At 44.2% G+C, this 20,614-nt stretch overlaps 1 protein-coding gene across 6 annotated transcripts in view; it reads right to left on the reverse strand.

The window, feature by feature from the left end:
• Nucleotides 1-1,697: 1,697 nt before the first annotated feature.
• The window catches only part of Tnr (tenascin R), a 402,141-nt gene continuing 383,224 nt past the window's right edge, over nt 1,698-20,614 (reverse strand). For all 6 annotated transcript variants that reach the window (XM_021227884.2, XM_021227883.2, XM_005071332.4 and 3 more), the window contains 5 exons: nt 18,070-18,221; nt 16,251-16,347; nt 13,377-13,538; nt 9,694-9,857; nt 1,698-9,043 (listed from right to left, as the gene is read on the reverse strand). In XM_021227884.2, coding sequence (XP_021083543.1) covers nt 8,924-9,043; nt 9,694-9,857; nt 13,377-13,538; nt 16,251-16,347; nt 18,070-18,221 — 695 coding nt within the window. In that variant the 3' untranslated portion in view covers nt 1,698-8,923. The remainder of the gene's footprint in view (nt 9,044-9,693; nt 9,858-13,376; nt 13,539-16,250; nt 16,348-18,069; nt 18,222-20,614) is intronic.

A 20,614-nucleotide genomic window follows, 5' to 3' on the forward strand; every position in this document is an offset into this window, starting at 1 on the left:
ATTCTTAGAAATGTAATTTAGTCCCTTCATTCTAATATTCACCATTTCTCCATTTTAGTAAGGGATGTGAAGAAAGTCTGCTCTTCCTTGGGGGTTTTGGAATTTCACAAGGCTTGGCCTATGGGAGCTGTCTGTGGGGAGTTAAGGCTTCATGCTCTCCCATGTGGTCCCAGGGAGCCAGCAAACATTTATACCAAATGCCTTCTGGCTTAGTATCCACATACTGCCTCATGCTGCTTGGCATTTTTCCCACTTTGACAGTTTGCATTATCATGGGAACTGGCCACTTAACCCTTCCCTAGCCAGGCTCCTACAAACCCCCTTTCCTCTCAGTGGGGCAGAGCCCTTGGTTTACTGCATTTAGTGCAGTCTACTGCTCAGTTACCTGAGACTTTCTGACTTTGTAACCTTACGGAACTAACCGCACAGGGTGAGTGTTTCCCTTGTCAACCTTTCTTGGGACTATTCTCTAGCTAATGTCTTACCTAGTATAAATGGAGGTCAGAGTTGATCTTATGCTGTGCATTAACAGAAAGGTAAAGGGAGAAGGCCTTTATAGGCGACCAAGTGGAGGAAAATGTGACCATCAGAGCCATCATTAGAATGGCTGGTAGTAAACTGGCTGAACTAGTTCCAAGCTGGAGTGATGAAGCCTGGCAATGGCAGGGCTCTGACTGGGGAAAGGCAAGAGGGTTTAGAACTTTGGGTCTGTCACATAGACTCAGTCAGTACCCATAGGTGGCACTAGAGATCTGGAGATGCGGCCATCACAGGGTTGAGGGTGCCAGGAGAACAGCAGGAGGGAGGTATAATGGACCACTGCCATGGTGACTGATCCAGGACACCAAACCATAGATAAGATCAGAGTCTGCCATTTGCTAGCGACCTATTGTGATGGTAGAACAAAGAGTAAGATTAAGAATTCTAAGGATCTGGAGGGAGCAGGTGGGAAAGGAAAAGAGGTACAAAGAAGGGAGGCAGGAGGCACAGAGAGTGGAAGGATGGGGAGGAGAGAAATGGCAAGGCTGTAATGGCAGAAGAGGGACAGAGTGGATCTGGGACACAGGAAAGGGAGCAGGGACACCAGGAACAAGGACAGCTCACTTACAAGGGTGATGCAGAGGAGATATGGGTAGAGGTAGGCTGGTAACTGCTGAGGAGAGGTGTTGGGCCACAGCCCCCATGGGGTCTCTATGAGTTGCTTGTCATCCAATAACCACAGGTGCATCCTGTTTTCTGGTCCTGGCTTACAGCCCTGGCCTTGCCCTACTGGCATCAACCTCTAATTATGAAAACATGAACTCTTACACCTGGGGTTTCTCCACTGTGCTACAAGTCTGTATATAAGGCTGCTCCCTCCTTGCAATAATCTCTCTCTCTCTCTCTCTCTCTCTCTCTCTCTCTCTCTCTCTCTCTCTCTCTCTCTCTCTCTCTCAGCATAAACAGCCAGACATCTCATCTTTCATTTAAATCTCCAGGCTTTCACCCAATACATTAGACTTGTTCATTGCATGGAGGTTCCATCAAGATAGAGAAAGAAAGGGAACCTGAGAGATTGCCTTTGGAGGCTGGCCAGCAGGCAAGGCAAGGATTTATGAAGATGAATTGTTGCTCGTGGCACAGGAGGGGCTCAGAGAAACCAGGGTTTAAAAAAGCACCCCTCCATAAATACCCCAAAGAATGGAGAAGACACATACTTTCCCTTTAGGATCTTTTATTAACGTATAGAAAATGTGTTTAAAAAAGGAACTATACAGAGGCTAAAAGCAACTGGGACTAAAAATACGAGTTAACAATGGTTAACAAGCAGATTCCAGTCTTTGAGCTACAGTGTCATGAAAGGATGGGGCAAGCTGGCTCTCCCTCTTCCTTCCTCTCTAGCTTTTGATTTTACTTCATCAGAGAGTGCATGACCTGACTACCATAGTAATTTACCCCCTTTCTTCCTTTGGCCTTTCTTTTTAAGCAAGAGCCTTTTCAAGTACAGTGTAGCTACAAAGTCAGTAAATTGGTCTTTGTTATTTTTACCTGAAAAGGCTATTAAATGTTAAAACCACAAATTCAAATTCAGAGGGATTGGAGGATTTAGTGCTTATGATTTCTCAGGATGACAACTGAGAAGCTACCAGGTTGAGTTTCATCTGCTTGGAGCCCCAGGTAATAATCCCTCAGAGTCACAGTGACTTGTTTAGGGTATCTGGGAATTCCTGTAGGGTTGAGATAGTGTGTGTGTGTGTGTGTGTGTGTGTGTGTGTTTAGGAGGGAAGAGCATGTATGTTGAGGAGAGGCAGGAGGGAATAGACTCTGGTTTGTGAGCCCCCACAGTGGGGTAGTGAAGAAAGGAGCTGGCAAAGAACTTCTCTGATGGAGGACGGTTTTGTAGGAACTGCAGGGCTTGCTGTATCTAAGGTGCCCCTGAGGAGCCACCACTCTGAGGGGTCCTGAATTCCCTCTTGGGGAGATCTATTCCTTTTAACATGAACTTTAAAGGAGGAGTAAGGGTTCAGTGTTGGAGTTTTTGCCTGATAGTTGAAACCACCAGGTTTCTGATATCTTTCTAAGTCATTCTCTAAAGTGGCAAAGTTAGTCATGGTTGTCGCCAATTGTTCTCCTAACTTCTCATTCACTGGGATATGGAGTAGGAGAAAAAAGTGAGGGAATAAATACATAAAACTTCTCTACTGCCTTCTTGTATCTCCAGGCTTTGCAAATGTCCTCTAATGTGTTCTTCATGGAGCCCTGGTAGTCTGGGAGTGTGTGTGTGTAAATTTTGTCTGTACCCTGCTGATCTTAGCCTAGAAATTTATAGGATGTTTGCATTTGCTGCTACTTGTAGTTTGTTTGAACACTCATAACTCTTTGCAAATTCTAGGGTCAAACTGACACTCTCAGAACTTATACTGTGTTAATTCTGTGTTCACTCTTTCCTTAACCCTGGTTCTGTCTCTTGCTTTAGGCTGAGAAAAAGGTCTATGTTAGAAAGGAGAGAGGCTTCTGTGCTGTCTCAAGACTGGGTTGGAAACCATATTTGTATCCTGGCCCCATCTCCAAAAATTTAAAGAGAATTGCTGCCAGGCTATTTCTTACTACTTCTGACAGTTGGGGATGAGGCTCCTCTGGAGTATGCATGGGGGGAATAAAGCAAGAATTCCCATCTATTAAAAGGAAAAGGAGAAGGAGAGAAGGATGGAGTTAGAAATACCTCAATGAGAATGTTACTGAGATCCAAGATGGCGGCTGCATGGTTAACTGTGTCTGCAGTTTTACAAAGAGGAAAACTCAACGACATTTGTGTTAGTGATGAAGGCTCTCCCCAGAAACTGTGTGATGTCAGACATGTTACTTAAGAATCCTGTGCTTCCATTTCCCTCATTCGTAAACTCTGGACTGTGGTGAGGATTTAGTAAAGTCATTGATGTGAAGACCTTTGCATAGAATCTGATCAACAGATGTACAATAAGTATATTTTCCTCAGTCTCTGTTAAAGGAGAGACAAAACAAACAAAAAATATTGTACCAGGTCTGCCTCTAGTTCTATGCCTCATTGACTGTGGGAACTAGGGCAAGCTGCTTGTCAATTTTGGCCTTGCTTTACTTGGGTATGAAGAGGGTCATGTTAGGTGACTTCAAGTATTTCCTTTGACTCTGAAGGAGTGTTTTTAAATATTTATGGAGGAGACAGGGTTAAGTATGTCAGGTTCAATGACGAATTGTTTAAAGGCAATATGTTTCTCTGGGGGCTGTGACACCACTGACAAGAAGAAAAGAGTTCTCACTAACATCCTCTCAGGCTTCCTTAGTATGGCATGTCTACATCTCAAAGACTCTCATACTTTCTCTTCAGAGCAAGTACCCAGTGACTGTACTCAGGAAAGTACTCATTAGAGGGATTTGAAAGGGATAAATATTTCTAAATTAGGAATTGAATGTTAGCCCAGCCTCACAGCTCAGATAATAGGGTGCTGTTCTAGTAAGTTAATAGAGGGGTCTTAGGAACAAGGGCTGTGTTAAAATGGATACTCTGCAATAGCCTTTTTAAGTTTGGAAAGAGGGAGGATTTTCTGTTTGGAAAAAACACTGTCCAAAGACTGAAGTTTGCCAAGGACATTTGGACAATGAGGTGCTGCAGGTGCAATGAAGTCATGTTTCAGGCACAGAGTGACCTTGAAAAGTAAATCAGAAATGGTTGAGATGACAAACCAGGCTGTGCTGGCTGGGAAAGGAAAACTGAGGTTGAGGCAAGAGTGGATGAGCAGCATAGAAGGATCTACTGCTTCTTGCTTCTGCAGAGTAAGGCTTCTGGTCCAGGCAAAGGGTGGAATCTGAGAGAACTTTGTCTGGAGGCATGAACTCAGAAGCCAGTGCCATTGTCTTTACTGTGGCTACTCACCTGGTTTGTTTCCCCTGTGGGGCCATCTCTAAGATTTGTTTTTATTTTATAAGACTCTATCGGCTTCTTTTATTTAACTTACATTTTTATTTTCTTCTTCCTAACTATTTTCTCAAAGCTTGAAGAAGACAAAACTGGCTTTATCTAAATCCAGCATGGATTTAGTTAGGATGAACCAAAGCCACTCTTTCCAAAGGGACTGAGTCTGCATCAGCACAACCTCTGAAAAACAGGAGTGTTCCTCATTCTGTTGACATCTCTTCCTACTGGACTCTTTCCCTACTTAATTGGAGTCATTTTCATTTGTTCTGTGAGTCCCCATTTTGCCTGGCAGTGCCAAAATACTACACTACTATCAGGAGAGATACTATCACCTATGGGAGAGTTGGGCTATGAAAGAAACAATGGCTTAGGAAAACAGTCAAAGAACTTCAGAAGTTAGTTCTGGGGACCCAGTGGTACAATAAAGAGAAGTCACAAGTCATGGGCCAGAAGCTAGCTCTGTCCCCTTTTCTCCAGAAGAGGGAACCTTGATTGCTTTGCTATCTGAATGAAAGTGGGCCACCCAGGGAGGATGGATGAGAAGCTGAACCCTAGACCTTAAAGATCCACCCCAGTCTCTGGGGCTCCCAAGTCCCTTCTTGTAGTTTGGGCAAGTTTGAAGTAAGCTAGCACAATCCCATCTCCAGAACTGAATTGGATTATTTGAGTCTTTCAGAGTCTTGTTATGGATGTTTCAGAGTGGACACTTGGATGTAAATAGAGGTGGAAAGTGATCTCCACTCTCCCTCTCTGGAGGAGAAGAAACACAACCAGGGAACTGGCTTGACTAGGAATTTTGTGATAAGTGATCAAGGGCTAGAGAAGCACTTACCCTGGGGAAGTGCCCCCACCCTTCTGGAAACCCTGGGTGAAGGAAAAAGAAAAGTCTATGGTGCAGGCGCATTTTCCAATGTGATCATTGACTGCTCTTTTTAAAATCCCCCAGCTTGGTGCATCCACTGTTCTCATGGCTCCCATTTTTCTTTCTCCAGAGAAAAGGACAAGGGGGAACTCATCAAACCTTTCTCAACCGATGCTTTGAAGAGGCTCTTTGAAAAGATTCTCTTGTCCCATAATCTATAGCTCTGCTCTGACACTAGATTTTAAAGGTAAAAATGTATTTAGGGTAGTTTGTTTAGGCCTCCAGCTCACTGGCAAGATGGCCTTGGTACTTTAAGTTTGCCTTTGAAATGAGAGTTTTCTATAAAGGAGGAGCTGATTGGCTCCCCAGTGGAAGGCAATGGGATATTCGGGGTGAATCTCACCTTGTTAGAGATAGGGTATTGCTAGCTGGGAGAAGAGGAAATGTAAATATCCACAGAAGTTTGTTTCATATTTTTCTGCTGTCATGTTGCTGTTCCTTTACAAATCGATGTCCTGTATAAATGAGTTCTGGCTTGGTGTGGGGTCACCAGGAACCCGAAGAACCATGCTGCATCATTCCCCATTTTTCATGAACAGTTAAGTGGGCATCCGGGTGCTGTGAACACCATCTTGTCACCTTTACCAAGGCCCCTTTACCCATTAAGTCTGGTCTGAAGGCCAGTACTTTCTACAGGTGTATCATCCCTGATGAAGAGTCTGGACAGCCAATTACCTTCCAGAAGCAGCCCTGGGAAAATGTGAATTCAATATGCAGGAACAATTGACAGCAGGGCACACACAGAGGAAGAGCAGAGTGGCCTGGTTCTCGACTCTGGGGAGTAAATGGCAGTCACTAGTGACTAGTTGTTTTTGTTGTTGCTTGGGTTTTCTTCTAAGTGTGTTTTCTAAAGTGTCTGCCCACTTCAAGTCATTCTGAGTCTGAGTCCCTTATGCAAAAGTTGGGTGCTTGGATGGGTGCTGAGTGTTGCTGCCTGCCTCCTCAGGGACAGAACCAGGTGCGGGAAGGAACGGACAGTAAAGCGATCTGTTACGAAGCCCAGTGCAGAGGTTAAGTCAGTCAAGTTCAGAAGCTATGAGTCAAGCTTGCTGTCAGTCTTGAGAAGACAATGGGATGCACAGTCTCTTCAAAACAGCGTTTGGGGTGGGGCTCGCTACTTAACAAAAAGGGATCTATAGGTCCTTTTTCAGAAGGTTGGCTGAGATGATCTTTGAAGTTCCTTCCTTACTTTAAAATTCCTTTAAATGATTCTAGGTGATGCTGCCGATGCTATTTATAAAAATGTTCCACGGGATAAAATAGTTCCAATGAAAGGCAGTTTTGGATTTCCATTGATGTTTCTTGATTTTCCCTGGAACTGATGACACGCAATCTTGTTCCATTTCAGCTCCCTTGATGAGATGGGCTGTACGGGCACACCCAGGCCCTTGGCTCTTGCACAGGCATAATGACTTCATCTTCTTTTTTGTTCTCTCTCTCTCTCTCTCTCTCTCTCTCTCTCTCTCTCTGTGTGTGTGTGTGTGTGTGTGTGTGTGTGAGAGAGAGAGAGAGAGTAGTTAGTTCTGAATCTGTCTCCTTCCTACTCGTTCCTTCCCTGCCTCCATCTCCTCTGGAATTCTGACTTTTCCTTCATTGTGATGGTTCACCAAGGCCAATTTTTGTCCTGCTTTTCCTATCACAGATTAACATATTAGCTGTTAAAACTGAAGTGGTGTTATAAATTCTTTTGGTCTAAGCTCTGATTCAGTGGGTAAGGAACCTGAGGCCCAGAAATGTGAATAAACCCATCAAAGTCTTGTAGCTGGCATGGTGGTAGAGATGGCCATATATCACAACCCCCAAGTCCCTCATTGAATGTGCTTACCTCCGATTCGGCATGGTTGGTCTGTAGCTAGTTAAATCTCATATAACCTATAGGCTCCTCTTTATTCCTCCTTCCCTTAGCTGTTTGAAGTTCACGTTGGATTAAGAAATGAAAATTCCACTTGTACAGTTTGACCTTGAGTGTGGCCATGAGTCTCCATCACAAAGATGGAGAAGGCTGCAGAAAGTGGCAAGCTAACTCCAACTTCACAATGCTAGGCATGAGATTAGCAATGACGAGGACTGTTGCTTCCAGGTCAGAGCTTGGTTAGATGGTGGCTGTTCCTATTACAAAATGTCCGCTAATCCTGTAACTAGCTGGCAAAGGTACAAGATGCCTCAGGTGGCAACCATGGGCCCTATAGTGGACACTCTGGGGCCTCAGGTAGGAGAGGGAGAAATCAGCTGAGACACTTGGCACAGTTTGGCCAGATGCTGCAGGGAAGACCAGCTGGTTTTTATTCAAGGAGAAGCTGAAAGGTCATGGCTTCTATAGCCTCCAGTTCCCCGGGGCTTAAAAATCAAATCATGTGGGAGTGGAGAGTTCACGCCTCTCACCTTTGGAGTTCTAAATGCAATTTCCTCTGGCACTTTTCATCTTTCTTCTCAAAGCAGAATAATAAAAGGGGATGGAAAATGTCTACCGTGATCTTACCTCACTGAGCGGTGGCTTCTTCCTACCACAGGATCAAAACAAACAAAAGACCAGAGCCAGCATCCCCTCCCAGGGCTTTCAGTCAGGAGAATGGCTGATGGTCACACAGATTTTTGCCTTGATTCTTATTAAGTCACTTGCACTGAGGATATAGCCTGGCTGAGGACAGAACTAGAGACTTCCAACTAGGACACCAGGGGAAGGAATCCATGGTAAATCTGATCAGAAATGCAAACAAGCAGCTCTAAGAAAGGTGGGACTTACAGTGGTACTTACAGATTCCCTGATAGGTGCCCTGGTTTCTACTCCCATCCTTTCTCAATGCCTGATGCAAACACGCTAGAAACAGAACCCTTCCCCAGTCTCACCACCTAAGAAGGTTATTCCATGACAGTGGCTTATGACACCCAGGGGCACAGCTATTTTATAACCCGGGGCTGGGGACAGACAGTTTTTGGCAACTGGAGTTCTAAACAATGGTTGGGTTGGTAGGTCTATAGAATCTAGGGGGTAGAACTAGGGGAGGGGTGGGATTGGAAGAGAGGAAACTCCTCCTCAGAGTTAAGTGTCAGAATGTGGGCATCTTTAGCCCATTTCAATGAACTTGGTTGGGCTGTTGTATTAGGGTGTGCTGGGCAACTTTCCTCTTAAAAGGAGACTGGTCAAGCTTCTCTCAGCTGGTGTGGCTAGCTGGCCATGGTCAGCTGTGGCCAGTTCACTATTACTTAGAAGTTGGAAAGTGTCTCAGAAGGGAGGGTAGAAAAAGTAGGTGTGTGTGCCTGTTGCTGTAACATTCTGTTCTTCGTGACCTAGTTTTGAATTGTAGTTTAAACCCCCCAGTTTTCCTCTTCCGAGAAAGGGGGGAGATGATTAGGGAGGACCGATTAGCAGGGAGCATGTATCCCAAGGGTCAGGCTCCAAGGCAGCAGAAACTATGAGCAGATGGTACCTAACTGATCCCTGCTTCCTTCAGATAGTCTGAATATGTTGTGAAGCACATTACTTGATGCCCCACCCCCCTTGTCTCATATTATAAAATACAAACAAGTGACAGAAAAGATCGTCTGGCTGGTGGCTGGCTGCCCAGTGCTCAGAATTTCAAGGCTCGTCGTTTCCTCCCGGCTGTGAGACGGTGGTTGTAGGGCCTCATCTTCATTTCTACAAAGGGGATGGAGAATTCATGGCCTTTCCAATGGTACCAGTTGATCCCCTGAGTGTGAGAAAGATGAACGTATCAGAGCCCCGTTCCCCCACAGCTTGAGAAGAGGAGAATGACTGGCTGGAGACCTAGTTCTTCTCAGTCAACAAGCGGCTTATGGCAGACTTCCCAGTGTGAAAAAGAGAACTGGGTCTCTTTCCAGCTTTCCCCTTAAACAGGCCTGAGTCTTTATAGAAGGCAAGTCGTGACTCATTTCTTATTGCCAGTTTTATGCTTTTGCCTCCAGGAGTTTCTTGTATTAGGGGGTTGTGGTGTCAAACTCCCAACTAGGTGGAAACATTTTGAATAGTGTAATCTTGGACAAATCATTTGTGATACAGAGACTGGAGTGGTTTCCAGCTGGGGTGAGCAGTCTCTGGGGTTTGCCAAGAACCTAAGGGGGCTTCCCTGACTATATTCTACTGTTTTTTGTCACTTAGCCAAACTGTGGACTTGCAATCTCTTGAGGAGGTAGCTCAGATAACTTATATTCTGATCTCTTTCTTTTGGGACCCCTTCTTAGAGTGGCATTAAGCTAATGATGAATTGATGAGCTCCTTCCACAAAGCTTTTTAAAGGGTCTTTGCTCAGCCTTAGAGTACTACTTTTTAAATGGGTTCTATGCTCTGGATCACTCTGACCACAGCCAGAACATGGGTTACCTGACTGTGCCTGGACTCCCCGTACTTCCCGTTGAGGTTGGTCCGGTGGCAGTTCTTATACCACCAAGCACCCTTGTAGGACATGGCACAGTTGGTGACTGCAATATCATTGTCTCTGTCCTCTGTGGAAAAAGGGCGTCCCTGGTGATAGCTGAGGGAGTCTCCTGCAAAAAAAAAAGAAAGAAAAAAGAAAATCAAAACAAAAGCATCAGGAGGCTGTCCCATTTGCTGTGGACATCTGGTTTCCACATGGAATCCTGGCTTACCTCTCTTGCTCCTTCTGAGATGAAACATGCTATGATGAACTTTTCTACTTTTCTTTCATATTACCTCATGGGGCAGGGGAACAGAGGGTGTCCATGTTTCCCTCTATAATCTGCCTTTTCACTACTGAGATTTTACTGGGAACTTTATCCATATAGCACTATTGTAACACCTTTGTCTATTTCTCCTGACTATTCTGGGACACAGAACAGTCATATTCCCATTATGTCCTTTGGCAACAGCAAGGAACCATGACAATAACTTGGATTATTCTGGATCGTCTATTCCTGCTTGAAAAAGGCAAGAAAGATGTCTTCCTTTCCCCTCATAAATATCATCTTCACCGCCTTTATCTCAGGTCATACTCATATCCATTATCTTAAAATGATTGGTTCAATTATATTCGCCAGCAACCCATTCCTGAACCATCAATTCATTGACTGGGTGTGTCTACTCATATTCCTATCATCTCTCCTTCTGCAAACTAGAATATATCCTCATTATTCTCCTAACAGTTCTCTCTGGTTTCTACTGTCATGTTGCCAACCAGTTGTTTCAGACATAGTCCCTTTGATCTTTGTATCCTCCTCTTCATTTATGCCTCATACATCTACCTCATATATTCAAGACATGTACTAAATCCTGGTTTTCTTTCTTGAGCCTCTGTTCAGATTCATACCTTTTCATAGCTCTGACGTTAGTGAGGTCTCCTGTTATCTCCCACCAGGATTAATACAGCAGTCACCAGTTGGTCTTTCTGTTCTTCACTCAGCTCTACTTTATGCTGCTTGGGGTGGACTGTCCTAGAGAGCTTTCTAAAATCCAAATCCCATTATGCCACTACAGACTTGCAAGACTTTTCGTCACATAAAGACTAAATTTCTCCTTCAGTGTCAAGACTTTCCAGAGTTATTCTTTCTCTCTCCTTTCCTCTCCCTGTCCCTCTTTCTTCCCCTCCCTCCCTCTTCCCCTTTACCCTCCTCTTCCTGCTTTCCTACCTGAGTTGCCTCTTCTTTTTTACTCCATCTTACTATATAGCCCAGGCTAGCCTTAATGTTCAATCTGTCCTTCTCAGCCTTTCATATGCTGTAATTATAGTTATGTGTCACTTCTTGATCCTTCCAATCATATGGCTGGCCCAAGGTAGTAACCCATTAAGCTTACTCTGCCTACTGAAGCTAGTCCTTCTATGACTTCTTGTCCACAAGATGTTTTCCTGGTAGTGAATTCAAATAGGCAAAATTTAAAGATCCTTCATCTACCATCCAGACACCCTTCTATGAGTATCCCTAACCTGAGAGTGCTATTTAGTGCTCAAAGAGCTATTCCCCAGTGTTTTCTTACAGAATCCCCAAACCAGGACTGTAAGCATTGCTCTGCCTTTACTGATGACACAGCTTGGAAGTCTCAGTTTGAATCTCAGTAGAGTTCTATTTAGATAGTCTTGGAGGTTGAGGACCTTCAAATTTGGAGAGAAGGGTTGCACTTGGACTGGAGGTCCTGGGGTTGCCAGTGAGGCCAGGAGAAGTGGTAAGAGCCAGAGGAATTGGGAACTGTTGCAAATGCCAGGAAGAAGAGGTCTTGGTTTTCTATCCCAGTATGAACTGTGTGCAGTTGCCTAGAGATAGAGTAGCCTAAGTAAACCCAGGGTTTTATCTATTGAAGAAGGTGAACTGGATATATAAGGTGACAGATGAATCATTGTTAATATCTATGAATGACCAGCCAAGCTTTACAAAGCTCTGGCCTCTGAAACAAGGGAGAGGTATGTGGTCTCACAGTCTGGCCTCTGTGGGGGTGCATCAGAAAGACTGGGTTGGGAAAGAGGTTTCCAGGGCTACATCCAAGGTAGATAGATAACATATGGGATTGCAGAGAGAAAGATAAAGAGGAGGGATGAGGGGAGACAGAGACTGAGGTAGAGATGGCTTGTTTCTCTTCCCATAGGAGAAACATGAAAAGTTTCTCTGTAGGCACAATTCTAATTCTAGGGAGTGAATAAGTATCCATTTAGTTTTTGAAATGATTTAGTCTGACATCTTGTTTAATGTCCATTTCAATGGCTGTTTTATGCTCAAAGTGTGGCAAATTGGGCCTTTTGTTGGGGCTCTTCAGGCTTCTGTGATTGCCACTGTGAATGACTCAGCTGTGAACAATAGCAAAGGTAAGTGTGTCTTCTCTTTAGAATAACAATACCTGGCTGAGAAAAGGAAATAATGGAGCAGATGCAGTAATTGGAAGGGTAACACCTTGATGTTCATTTTAATTCCAAGAGTCATAGGAAATGCTGCTAAAATTAAACACCAACATTTAGCTCTAAAATTAGAGAAATGAAATGTCCAATAACTCCATGTACCAAACAGTAGCATACCCGGTACAGCAGGCTTCATGAAATGTACTGTAATAGAGCACATTAGGCAAAGGGATAGTTCGGGTGATGTGTTCTCACAGAACTGTGAGTACATAGAGCAAAAACAGATGGTTGTTCTGCTTGGTAAAAATGCCATAAAAATCAACACTGGAAACTAAACATGGTATACGGTTCACTTGGGAGAACAAAGAGACATTTAAGCAATGTCCTTTGCTCCTTCATGGGGTGCTATGATGACTGCTAATGTTTGGGTGAGGGGGGTGCACTGGCTAGTTTTGTGTGCCAACTTGACACAAGCTAGAGACATCAGAGAGTAAGGAGCCTTGGTTGAGGAAATGCTTCCATGAGACCTAGCTGAAAGGTGTTTTCTCAATGGAGAGGGCCCAGCCCCTCGTGGGTGGGGTCATTCTTGGGCTGGTGGTCCTGGGTTCTATAAGAAAGCAGGCTGAGTAAGCCAGGAGAAGCAAGCTAGTAAGCAGTTCATCCTATGGCCTCTGCATTAGCTCCTGCCCCCAGGTTCTTAGCCCTGCTTGAGTTTTCTGTTCTGCCTTCCTCCAATGATAGACTATTATCTGGAAGTGTAAGCCAGAGAAACCCTCTCTTTCCCAACTTGTTCTTTTGTCATGGTGTTCCACTGCAGCAATAGAAACCATAAGACCAGGCATATCTCAAAGAATGGGGACTCTGAATTGTTTCATTAGTTCAGAGGTCATTTTTCCTAGAGGCTTTGCAAGGAGATGTCTACTAAGATGAGAAATAATTATACCTTCTTTAAATGGGAGCCTACATGAGTTAATCTAGATAAGACAAGCAACCCTTTGCTCTCACATTACATTCTTTTCAAGTAAACTTCACATACATACTTACTGGGTTTACAGCAATTTTTCTGACTATTCTGTATAGTGGGGCAGATATCACTATTATAATTTTTCATGGTAGAAAACTAAAGTTCCAAGAAATTGACTCCAGGTCTCCTGAATGGTTAGGAGGAATCAGGCCTGGAACACACACCCACTGCCCATGGGGTCAGCAAGGGGCCCATGGGTACCTGCAGTGCCGTTGTAGCTTCCTATGCGAAGCTTGTATAAGCTTCTGCTGTCCTCTACAGCAAACTTGTCATAGTAGGCAAAGGCTGTCTCCTGTCCATCCCGCATATCAACACGAAGCTCATAGCGACCCTGGGCTGTTATCCTGTGGATGTTGTCTAGCCCTGTGGAGAAGAACAGACAGTGTACTGAGTCTTGCCCAAGCACCTTTGGCAATGGGAGGGAAACACATGCTATGGAGACAGCATTGGTCATCCACATTGTTCTGTCCTCCATCCTTCTCAGGGTGGTTTCAAAGAGACCCTGCTAGATTATGACTGTCCTCTTGTGACGAGGTCACTCCAGGTCTGCTGAGGAGTGCCACCTCAAAAAACATTGGATCCTACCATCTAGTCTTGACCTAGTAACGGTCAAGCCTCAAAGCTCAACATTCTTGGTCCCGTTTCCCAAAATCTTCTGTGTTAAATTATGGTAGCAAAATCTCAAGAAGTCTTGAACAGGTGTGATTCTTTTGGTTTGAGTTGTAGGAAGCAACAGGTGGAAGCACTGAGTTCCAGAGTCTCTCTGCCTTTCTATTCCAGATGCTATGTGACTGTTGGCCTCCAATTCCCTCTGTCATGCCTGCAACGTGACTGTTCACCTCCAATTCCCTCTGTCATGATGGCCTGCGTCCTCCTGCTAAGATTTCTCTTTCCAATTTTTGAGTTCTATAATATGCTTCTCAGTCAGTCTGCCTGATCACATTTTCTTACTTATCTGGCTTGTTCCTTTCATCTGCTCAGAGGGTCTCTTTCCTGTTCCTCCTCTTTCCCATTCTCCTGATCTTTCGGTCTCTGATACCTGGGACTGTTTGTCAGTAGTTCATCAGTTAATCTGGTTTGTAAAAGGGCATTTCTGGTGATATGAGGCAAATGTGGGAACAAAGAACTAAATAACCTTGAACAAACAGGGATAGTTGCACATTCCAGTTCAACTTTTCTTAAAAGAGGGAAGTGAAACCCAAGCCTTGACCCTAATCTTAACTCCCAGTCTGGGTTTTATCCTAGTATTTCATGGTTGGTTGAACACGGAGCACTTTCTGATCACCATTCAAGAGCAGCAGCAGCAGCAATAGACTTGGTGTTCCTGCATGTAACTGTCATTTAATCATATTAATATTGCTTTCTTTTCACTTTTCATCTTTAAATGATACTTTTACTTTTGAGGCATCCTCTTATTTATGGCACACAACAACCACCTTTCCATTTTGGCAATGGATAAAGCTTCCTTAAAACATATATTTAATTAAATAGAAAGTGATATATAGAACATTTAAGTGCTGAATAGTTCACATGTTTCACAGAAATGATGGAAACTGTGAAACCAGGTACATGGTGACTGAGGTTTCTGTAGCCATGAGTCTTGACTACTTATGTCTACATTGATTCATGTATATTACTGACTCCCAAGCTGTTTGAAGATGTTTTAAATCAAAGCACATTTTCCTGCTTGTTTGAATTCTCTCTTAGTGGGTTTATATGGTTCTTACTGTGCATTTTTATTTCCCATATTGGCAAACATAGATTTGACTATCTAACAGATACTCAATAAATTCTTACCATTAATTTATATTTACACTTGAGGTACATATGCCTTAGGAAGTCTTAGGTAGTGATGTTTAAAACTGAATTGTGAGAGCCTGGCCCAAGAAGCATCCGATAGAGTCTAGACAGATAAAGTAAAATACCATGATTCAAGCCATAGTGGAACATGGCCAATTATTCCACAGGCAATGGATGAAAAAAAGCCAGTATGGCTTCTATGGAGGAGGAGGTGCTTAAGTGGGCCTTTGGATATAGGTAGGTATACATCAAGGTGAGGAAGGGACAACTGATTGAAGAGTGTTTCTTGCAGAGGAAACTTCCATGGTTGTGCAGGTTTGAAGGGCGGTGCTGGGGAAGTGAGATGGAAGACAGTGAGGTGCTTAGTGGTGGAGAGAAGGATCTAGAAGGGGAGAGTAGGAAGTCTTGTACCTTTACTAGGTGATGATGGGAGTCACTGAAAGGCTTTACCAAGCTGTGTTATCCTTCCTTTAGATTCAGGCTATGAGGAAGCTCATTTTAGGGCCATGTAGACAACAGGGTTACCCTGAGGGCAGGGAGCCCATTCCAAGCCTCTTAGTTGGCCACCATGGGAAGATGCTGAGGCTTGAAGAAGAACGTGGCAGGAGAGAGAGAGTGCAAGTAGCTAACATCATCATTATTTGCCTTTCTGTCTGCCTCCCCTTATCAACCATTAGGAAAATCTCACAGAGAAACATGGGCATTCACACTCTGACTGTTTATGAGCCAGCACCAGCAGTCTGGCTTGAGTGTGTTTATCTTCCTGGACCCACCTAAACTCCATCTAAACGTCCCGCTGTGTCAGTCCTCCAGGAAATCACCTCTAATGTCACTCTCATTTTTTTTTCCTTTCCATGCCAAGTCAGATAATAACACTCTCCCAGGAACCCAGCAGAGTCTCATTTCTCTCTGGACCTACAGGCTGACTAGCTGGATGCCTAGCTTCTGAGACAGGGCCAGCCTGTCCATTGCTCCCTGTGCCCCGTTCCCTACCAGGCAGATTCCTGCCTTTGTACTTGCCTCATGTCAAGATCCATCAGCATAAAAGACTATTAATGAGGGTGGGAAGAGACAGAGCAAAGAGGAAAACACCACAGTTAGATAAAAACAGATCAATAGTGGAGCCAAACGGAGCAAGAGGCACAAAAGCAATTCACGAGCTGTCAGCTTCTCAATGGACACAGACTTCTGACAGTTCCAGGCAGACACAGAAAGGAGAGAGATGGACATAAACCCAGGGCAGCCTGTGCAGGGAAAACACAAAGTGGATGTTACCTAGCCAAAACTCATCCTCCAGATTCCCAAAGCCAACACGATAATCAGCCCATTTCCGGAAAAAATCAGTTTGGCCGTTCTGCCGCCTCTGGAATACCTGTGAAGAGAATGAGAGGAGAGTCCGTATGACTGGGTACTGTATTGGCTAGCATCAGGACCATTTCAGAAGTGAGCTTCATATTTTCATGGCAGATTTTGCAGGGGATGCTCAGAGCCCTTTTCTTGAAGTGCTGATGCCTCTGACAAATAGGCTAGGGGTGTGATATCGACTCTAATTTGCACCCCTGTGATAGAGAAAAGATTCAGGATACATATCAAGCTCCAAATAGTCAGGGGAAATGGGCTTGATTCTCAAATTAATCTCTTTGCACCACAGAGAGTAGTAGAAAGTATTTCTCACCAAAGGACTGGGACCAACTTCAAATCATCTAGTCACTGTCATCATCTTATTGCAGGCAAAGCAATTGCATATCATTCACTTTCCAAGCTGTTTAAGTGCTAATTTCATTTAACCTCCAATACATCAGCCTTGGCTTCAATTTCCAATTATGCATTAAGAAGGAGGCACAAATATGTCAGAAACATAAAAGAAAATGTCTCCCAAGAGTATTATGAGTGCAGTCAACATTTAACTCTTCAAAACCTCCCTGTTTTGGAGCATTAGTGTTCCAGTGCTGTATCTGAGCTGTGCAAAGAAGGGTGGGTACAGGAGGGTGGGCAGGGCTGTTTCTATCCATACTGATTCAAGCCCTGCTGTTCAGTTTAGAGCCAGCTTCAGGTACTTGCTCAAGTGTACAGTGGCTAGCACCTCCAGCTGCCCTATTTCTTCTGCTCTATGCTAGCCTATCAGGTATGAGGGGAGATGGTGTCAGCAAGTAGTGTCCCTCTCCCAACCACTGTTGCTCCCTGAAGACCATGACAGCTCTAGGGAAGAACTTGGGATTCAGAATAGAATGAGGACACAAGCAGTTCTTGTAACTAGGGGGCCATCCATATTCTGCCTCAGATCTTATCTGCCATATGCTACCCCCAAGATAAGGAAACTAACTGCCTCACCATGGGAGGCTCAAGTGCTTCTGTATGGTGGCCACCACCTCTTCATTTTAGCTCCAGCCCTTGGCAAGCAGGATCCATGTGCCTCATTCTTTCCCTTCCCCAGCACCCCCTGCATTCACTCTGTTTGCAGAAAGAGCCCAAAGCAAGGCAGTCATCTTAGAGCCCTTCTTTGGGCCAGGCTATTGCATCCTTCATATGTATTCTGGTTGGTTTTTATTGTCAACTTGACCTAACACAGAGTCATTTGGAAGAGGAAACACCAAATGAAGAATTGCCTCTGCTAGGTTGGCATGTGGCTGTGTCTTTACTGAAGTGGAAGGACCCAGCTCACTATAGTACCGTCCTGAGGGTGTGGGGCTGGGCTATGTAAGAAATCAAGTTGAGCATAAACCAGTGAGCCAATAAGTAGCGTTTCTCCATGCCTTCTGTTTTAGTTTCTGTTCTATTTCCAGCCCCAACATCCCTCAATGATGGCCTATGATCTGAAAGTATAAGCCAAATAAACACTTTTCTCCCCTGTGTTGCTTTAGGTCATGGTGTTTATCATAGCAACAAAATGAAACTTAAAAAAACAAAACAGGGTCTTTTATTTCCCTTCTTGTGAGTGGGCTCCTGAATGAGGGCCTTGAAGCAGTGAAGAGACCAAGGTCCAAATGAAGGGGTTAGTTAAAAGGACAGTCTAAACAGATAGTGACATTATAATCCACAGGTACTCAGCCAGGTAGACGAGAAGCCTGAAGACGTGCCTACAGTGTGTACTTACAATCCAGCCGCCCCCATCTGTGGTCATGTCACAGTATACTTGCAACTTGTGGCTTAGCTCGCCATTGAGGAAGACGGTGTAAACTCCACTCAGAGTATCTCCGTTCATCAAATGCTGAGCACAGTCTTGAGGATGAGAGAACACCCGGCCCCCTACAGAAGAAAAGCAATTGATAATTTTATATTTAGTGTGTGTGTGCGCGCTCACACGCATTTGGAGACAGAGGACAACTTGAGGGAGCCAGTTGTTTCTTTCCACCATTGGGTCCTGGGGATGGATCTCAGATTGCTAACCCTGAGCAGCAACTGCCCTTTACCTACTGGTCATCTGATGAGCCCCAAAGCAATGAATTGTTCCTTTTCCATTAGGCACAAGAACCCTTGGGTGAGAGGATGTGCTAAAAAGTTTTGTGGTTGGTCTGTTATCATGAATGTAATTCACGATGTGCGGGTGTGAAAGTCAATGTGTGGATGTGAAACCTAAACTCATGCTGCACTTCAGGACTCCGAGGACCAAAGGCTGAGTTAGTGGTCGAGATTCTCTGCTTATCAGTTTGCTTGACTAAAAGCTAAAGGCCTTGAACATTCACTTTCTCATCAGTAAAATGGGGGTAATAAATACTTCCCCCTTGCAGCATGAAAATGAGTTAATGCCATTGATGACTGTGTAGAGATGGGCCAGGGGACCATTGTAGGGATCACCTCTCAAAAAGACAAAGGCATCTGAACAAAGTCTTTGTTATCTACATGGCAGCCATTAAGGAAGTTCCAAATAAGCTCAGAGTCAGCATAGAGATGAATGTCTATTCCCTGTACAAAGCAATCTCTTGATTGTACCAAACAATCAAACAGCCATGTTTTACAGTTCAGTTTAAATTTAAGGAGAAGGCAGGGGAAGTAAATTGCAGCTCATCTTTCAGAAGGAACAACCCAATCTGTAAAACAATACCTAATTAGCTGCAAGAGAAGCTTAAATCTTGGAGCACTTTTCTCTGAGATAAGTTGTGTGCTTATCAGGAGAGCCGAATGGTCTACTAGGGGGAGTCTGCTAAGAAGGCAAGTTAAAGGCACAGGCTGCCATGTAAGGAGTGGTGGTTGGGGAACTCTGTAAATGTGGGCTTCTGGGTCCATGAAGAATGTGGTCACAAGATACAGCTCTGTGTTTCTGTGTGGAACTGAGACAGACAAAAAGAGAGGTTGAGGCAAGAAAGTGGGTGTTGGCTAACACAGCCCCTTCTGGTGGTGTTACTCACACATCACGGGTGTCACACCATCTCTTAGAAAGGCAGGACAGTGGACTGTTTAAGCAGAGCATGTCACACAAGGAAAATGACACACTAACTTTCGTGAGAGTCCCCATCACAGGTTATCTATAAAGCATTCTATGTTAGGAAGAGGCTACTGGTCTTCATGCAAGTCCCCCAGCCCCAACCCAGCCAATAGACCCAGAGATATATTAACTCTGAGGACCATACTCCAGATTGCTACCACAGGTTTGCCAAAATGGTTTGGTAAAACAAGACATTTCAAGAATAGTCACACCGAGAACTAGTGATATGTTTCTACAAAAACTCATAGTTTACAAAGTCTATTAGTATTTCTATTTAATTCTTGTGAGAAGCCTTAGAGGGAAACAGGTGGATATAGATCTGAAGCTTATTTTAACCGTGAAGGCAAACTGCTCGGGAAGATTACATGATTGGCTTATTCAGGAGACTTGAATTCAAATTTTCAGAGCCCAAGTCAAGTGTGCTGTAAAATGTATTAAAACAAGAAATACATCCCTGGGTGGAGAGATGACTCAGTGTTTAAGAGCATCTGCTGCTCCTTCGGATGACCCATGTTTGGTTCCCAGCACTCACATCAGATGGCTCACAACTACCTGCAATGTCAGACCTAGGGGATCTGACACCCTCCTTTGGTCTTTGTGGACATCTGCACATATGTGCTATATACACATACACAAAATATGAAGTCTTAAAAAGCAAACCTTTAAAAAAGAAATATAACCTATGCTCCAGTTTGTTGAGGATCTTCTGTGTAACATAATTGATTTTTTTTATTTAACATATAAGTACAAAATACTCCAGGTGATAGTGGCCTCCAAAAGCACTATGTTCCAATTAAATGTGCTCCCTTAACTGGCTCCTATAGTCACTGCAGAAGAGCTATTGACTTTTATTTACAGTATGTCCTAGACCTCTGAAAATGCCTATCTCACCTATCTCTGAAGGTTAGTTTCATTTTAGGGGACAACCATGAGTGGCTTCTGTCCCCTCTCTGTGTTGCCTTGAGAACACTGGCCTTATTTCCAGTTGGCCAGGCTATTCTTGACCCTGGTCTCTACAGCAACAACGTGCCTACTTGCCCTTCCCCTCTCCTCCCTCGCTGCCTGTGGTTCTCCTCTCTGATCAGCACATATAATGTTCCTGGGCTCCAGCTCACTGCTGCTGTATGCACTATTTCTCCCAAAGGAAGAGCTCCTCCTTAGACCAGCCCAGCTTCTTAGGGAGACAGCACTCTTATTTCTCAGTACTTCATGGGTC

This window comes from Mesocricetus auratus, unplaced genomic scaffold, assembly GCF_017639785.1.
Source record: "Mesocricetus auratus isolate SY011 unplaced genomic scaffold, BCM_Maur_2.0 Super-Scaffold_100676, whole genome shotgun sequence".
Lineage (NCBI taxonomy): Eukaryota > Metazoa > Chordata > Mammalia > Rodentia > Cricetidae > Mesocricetus > Mesocricetus auratus.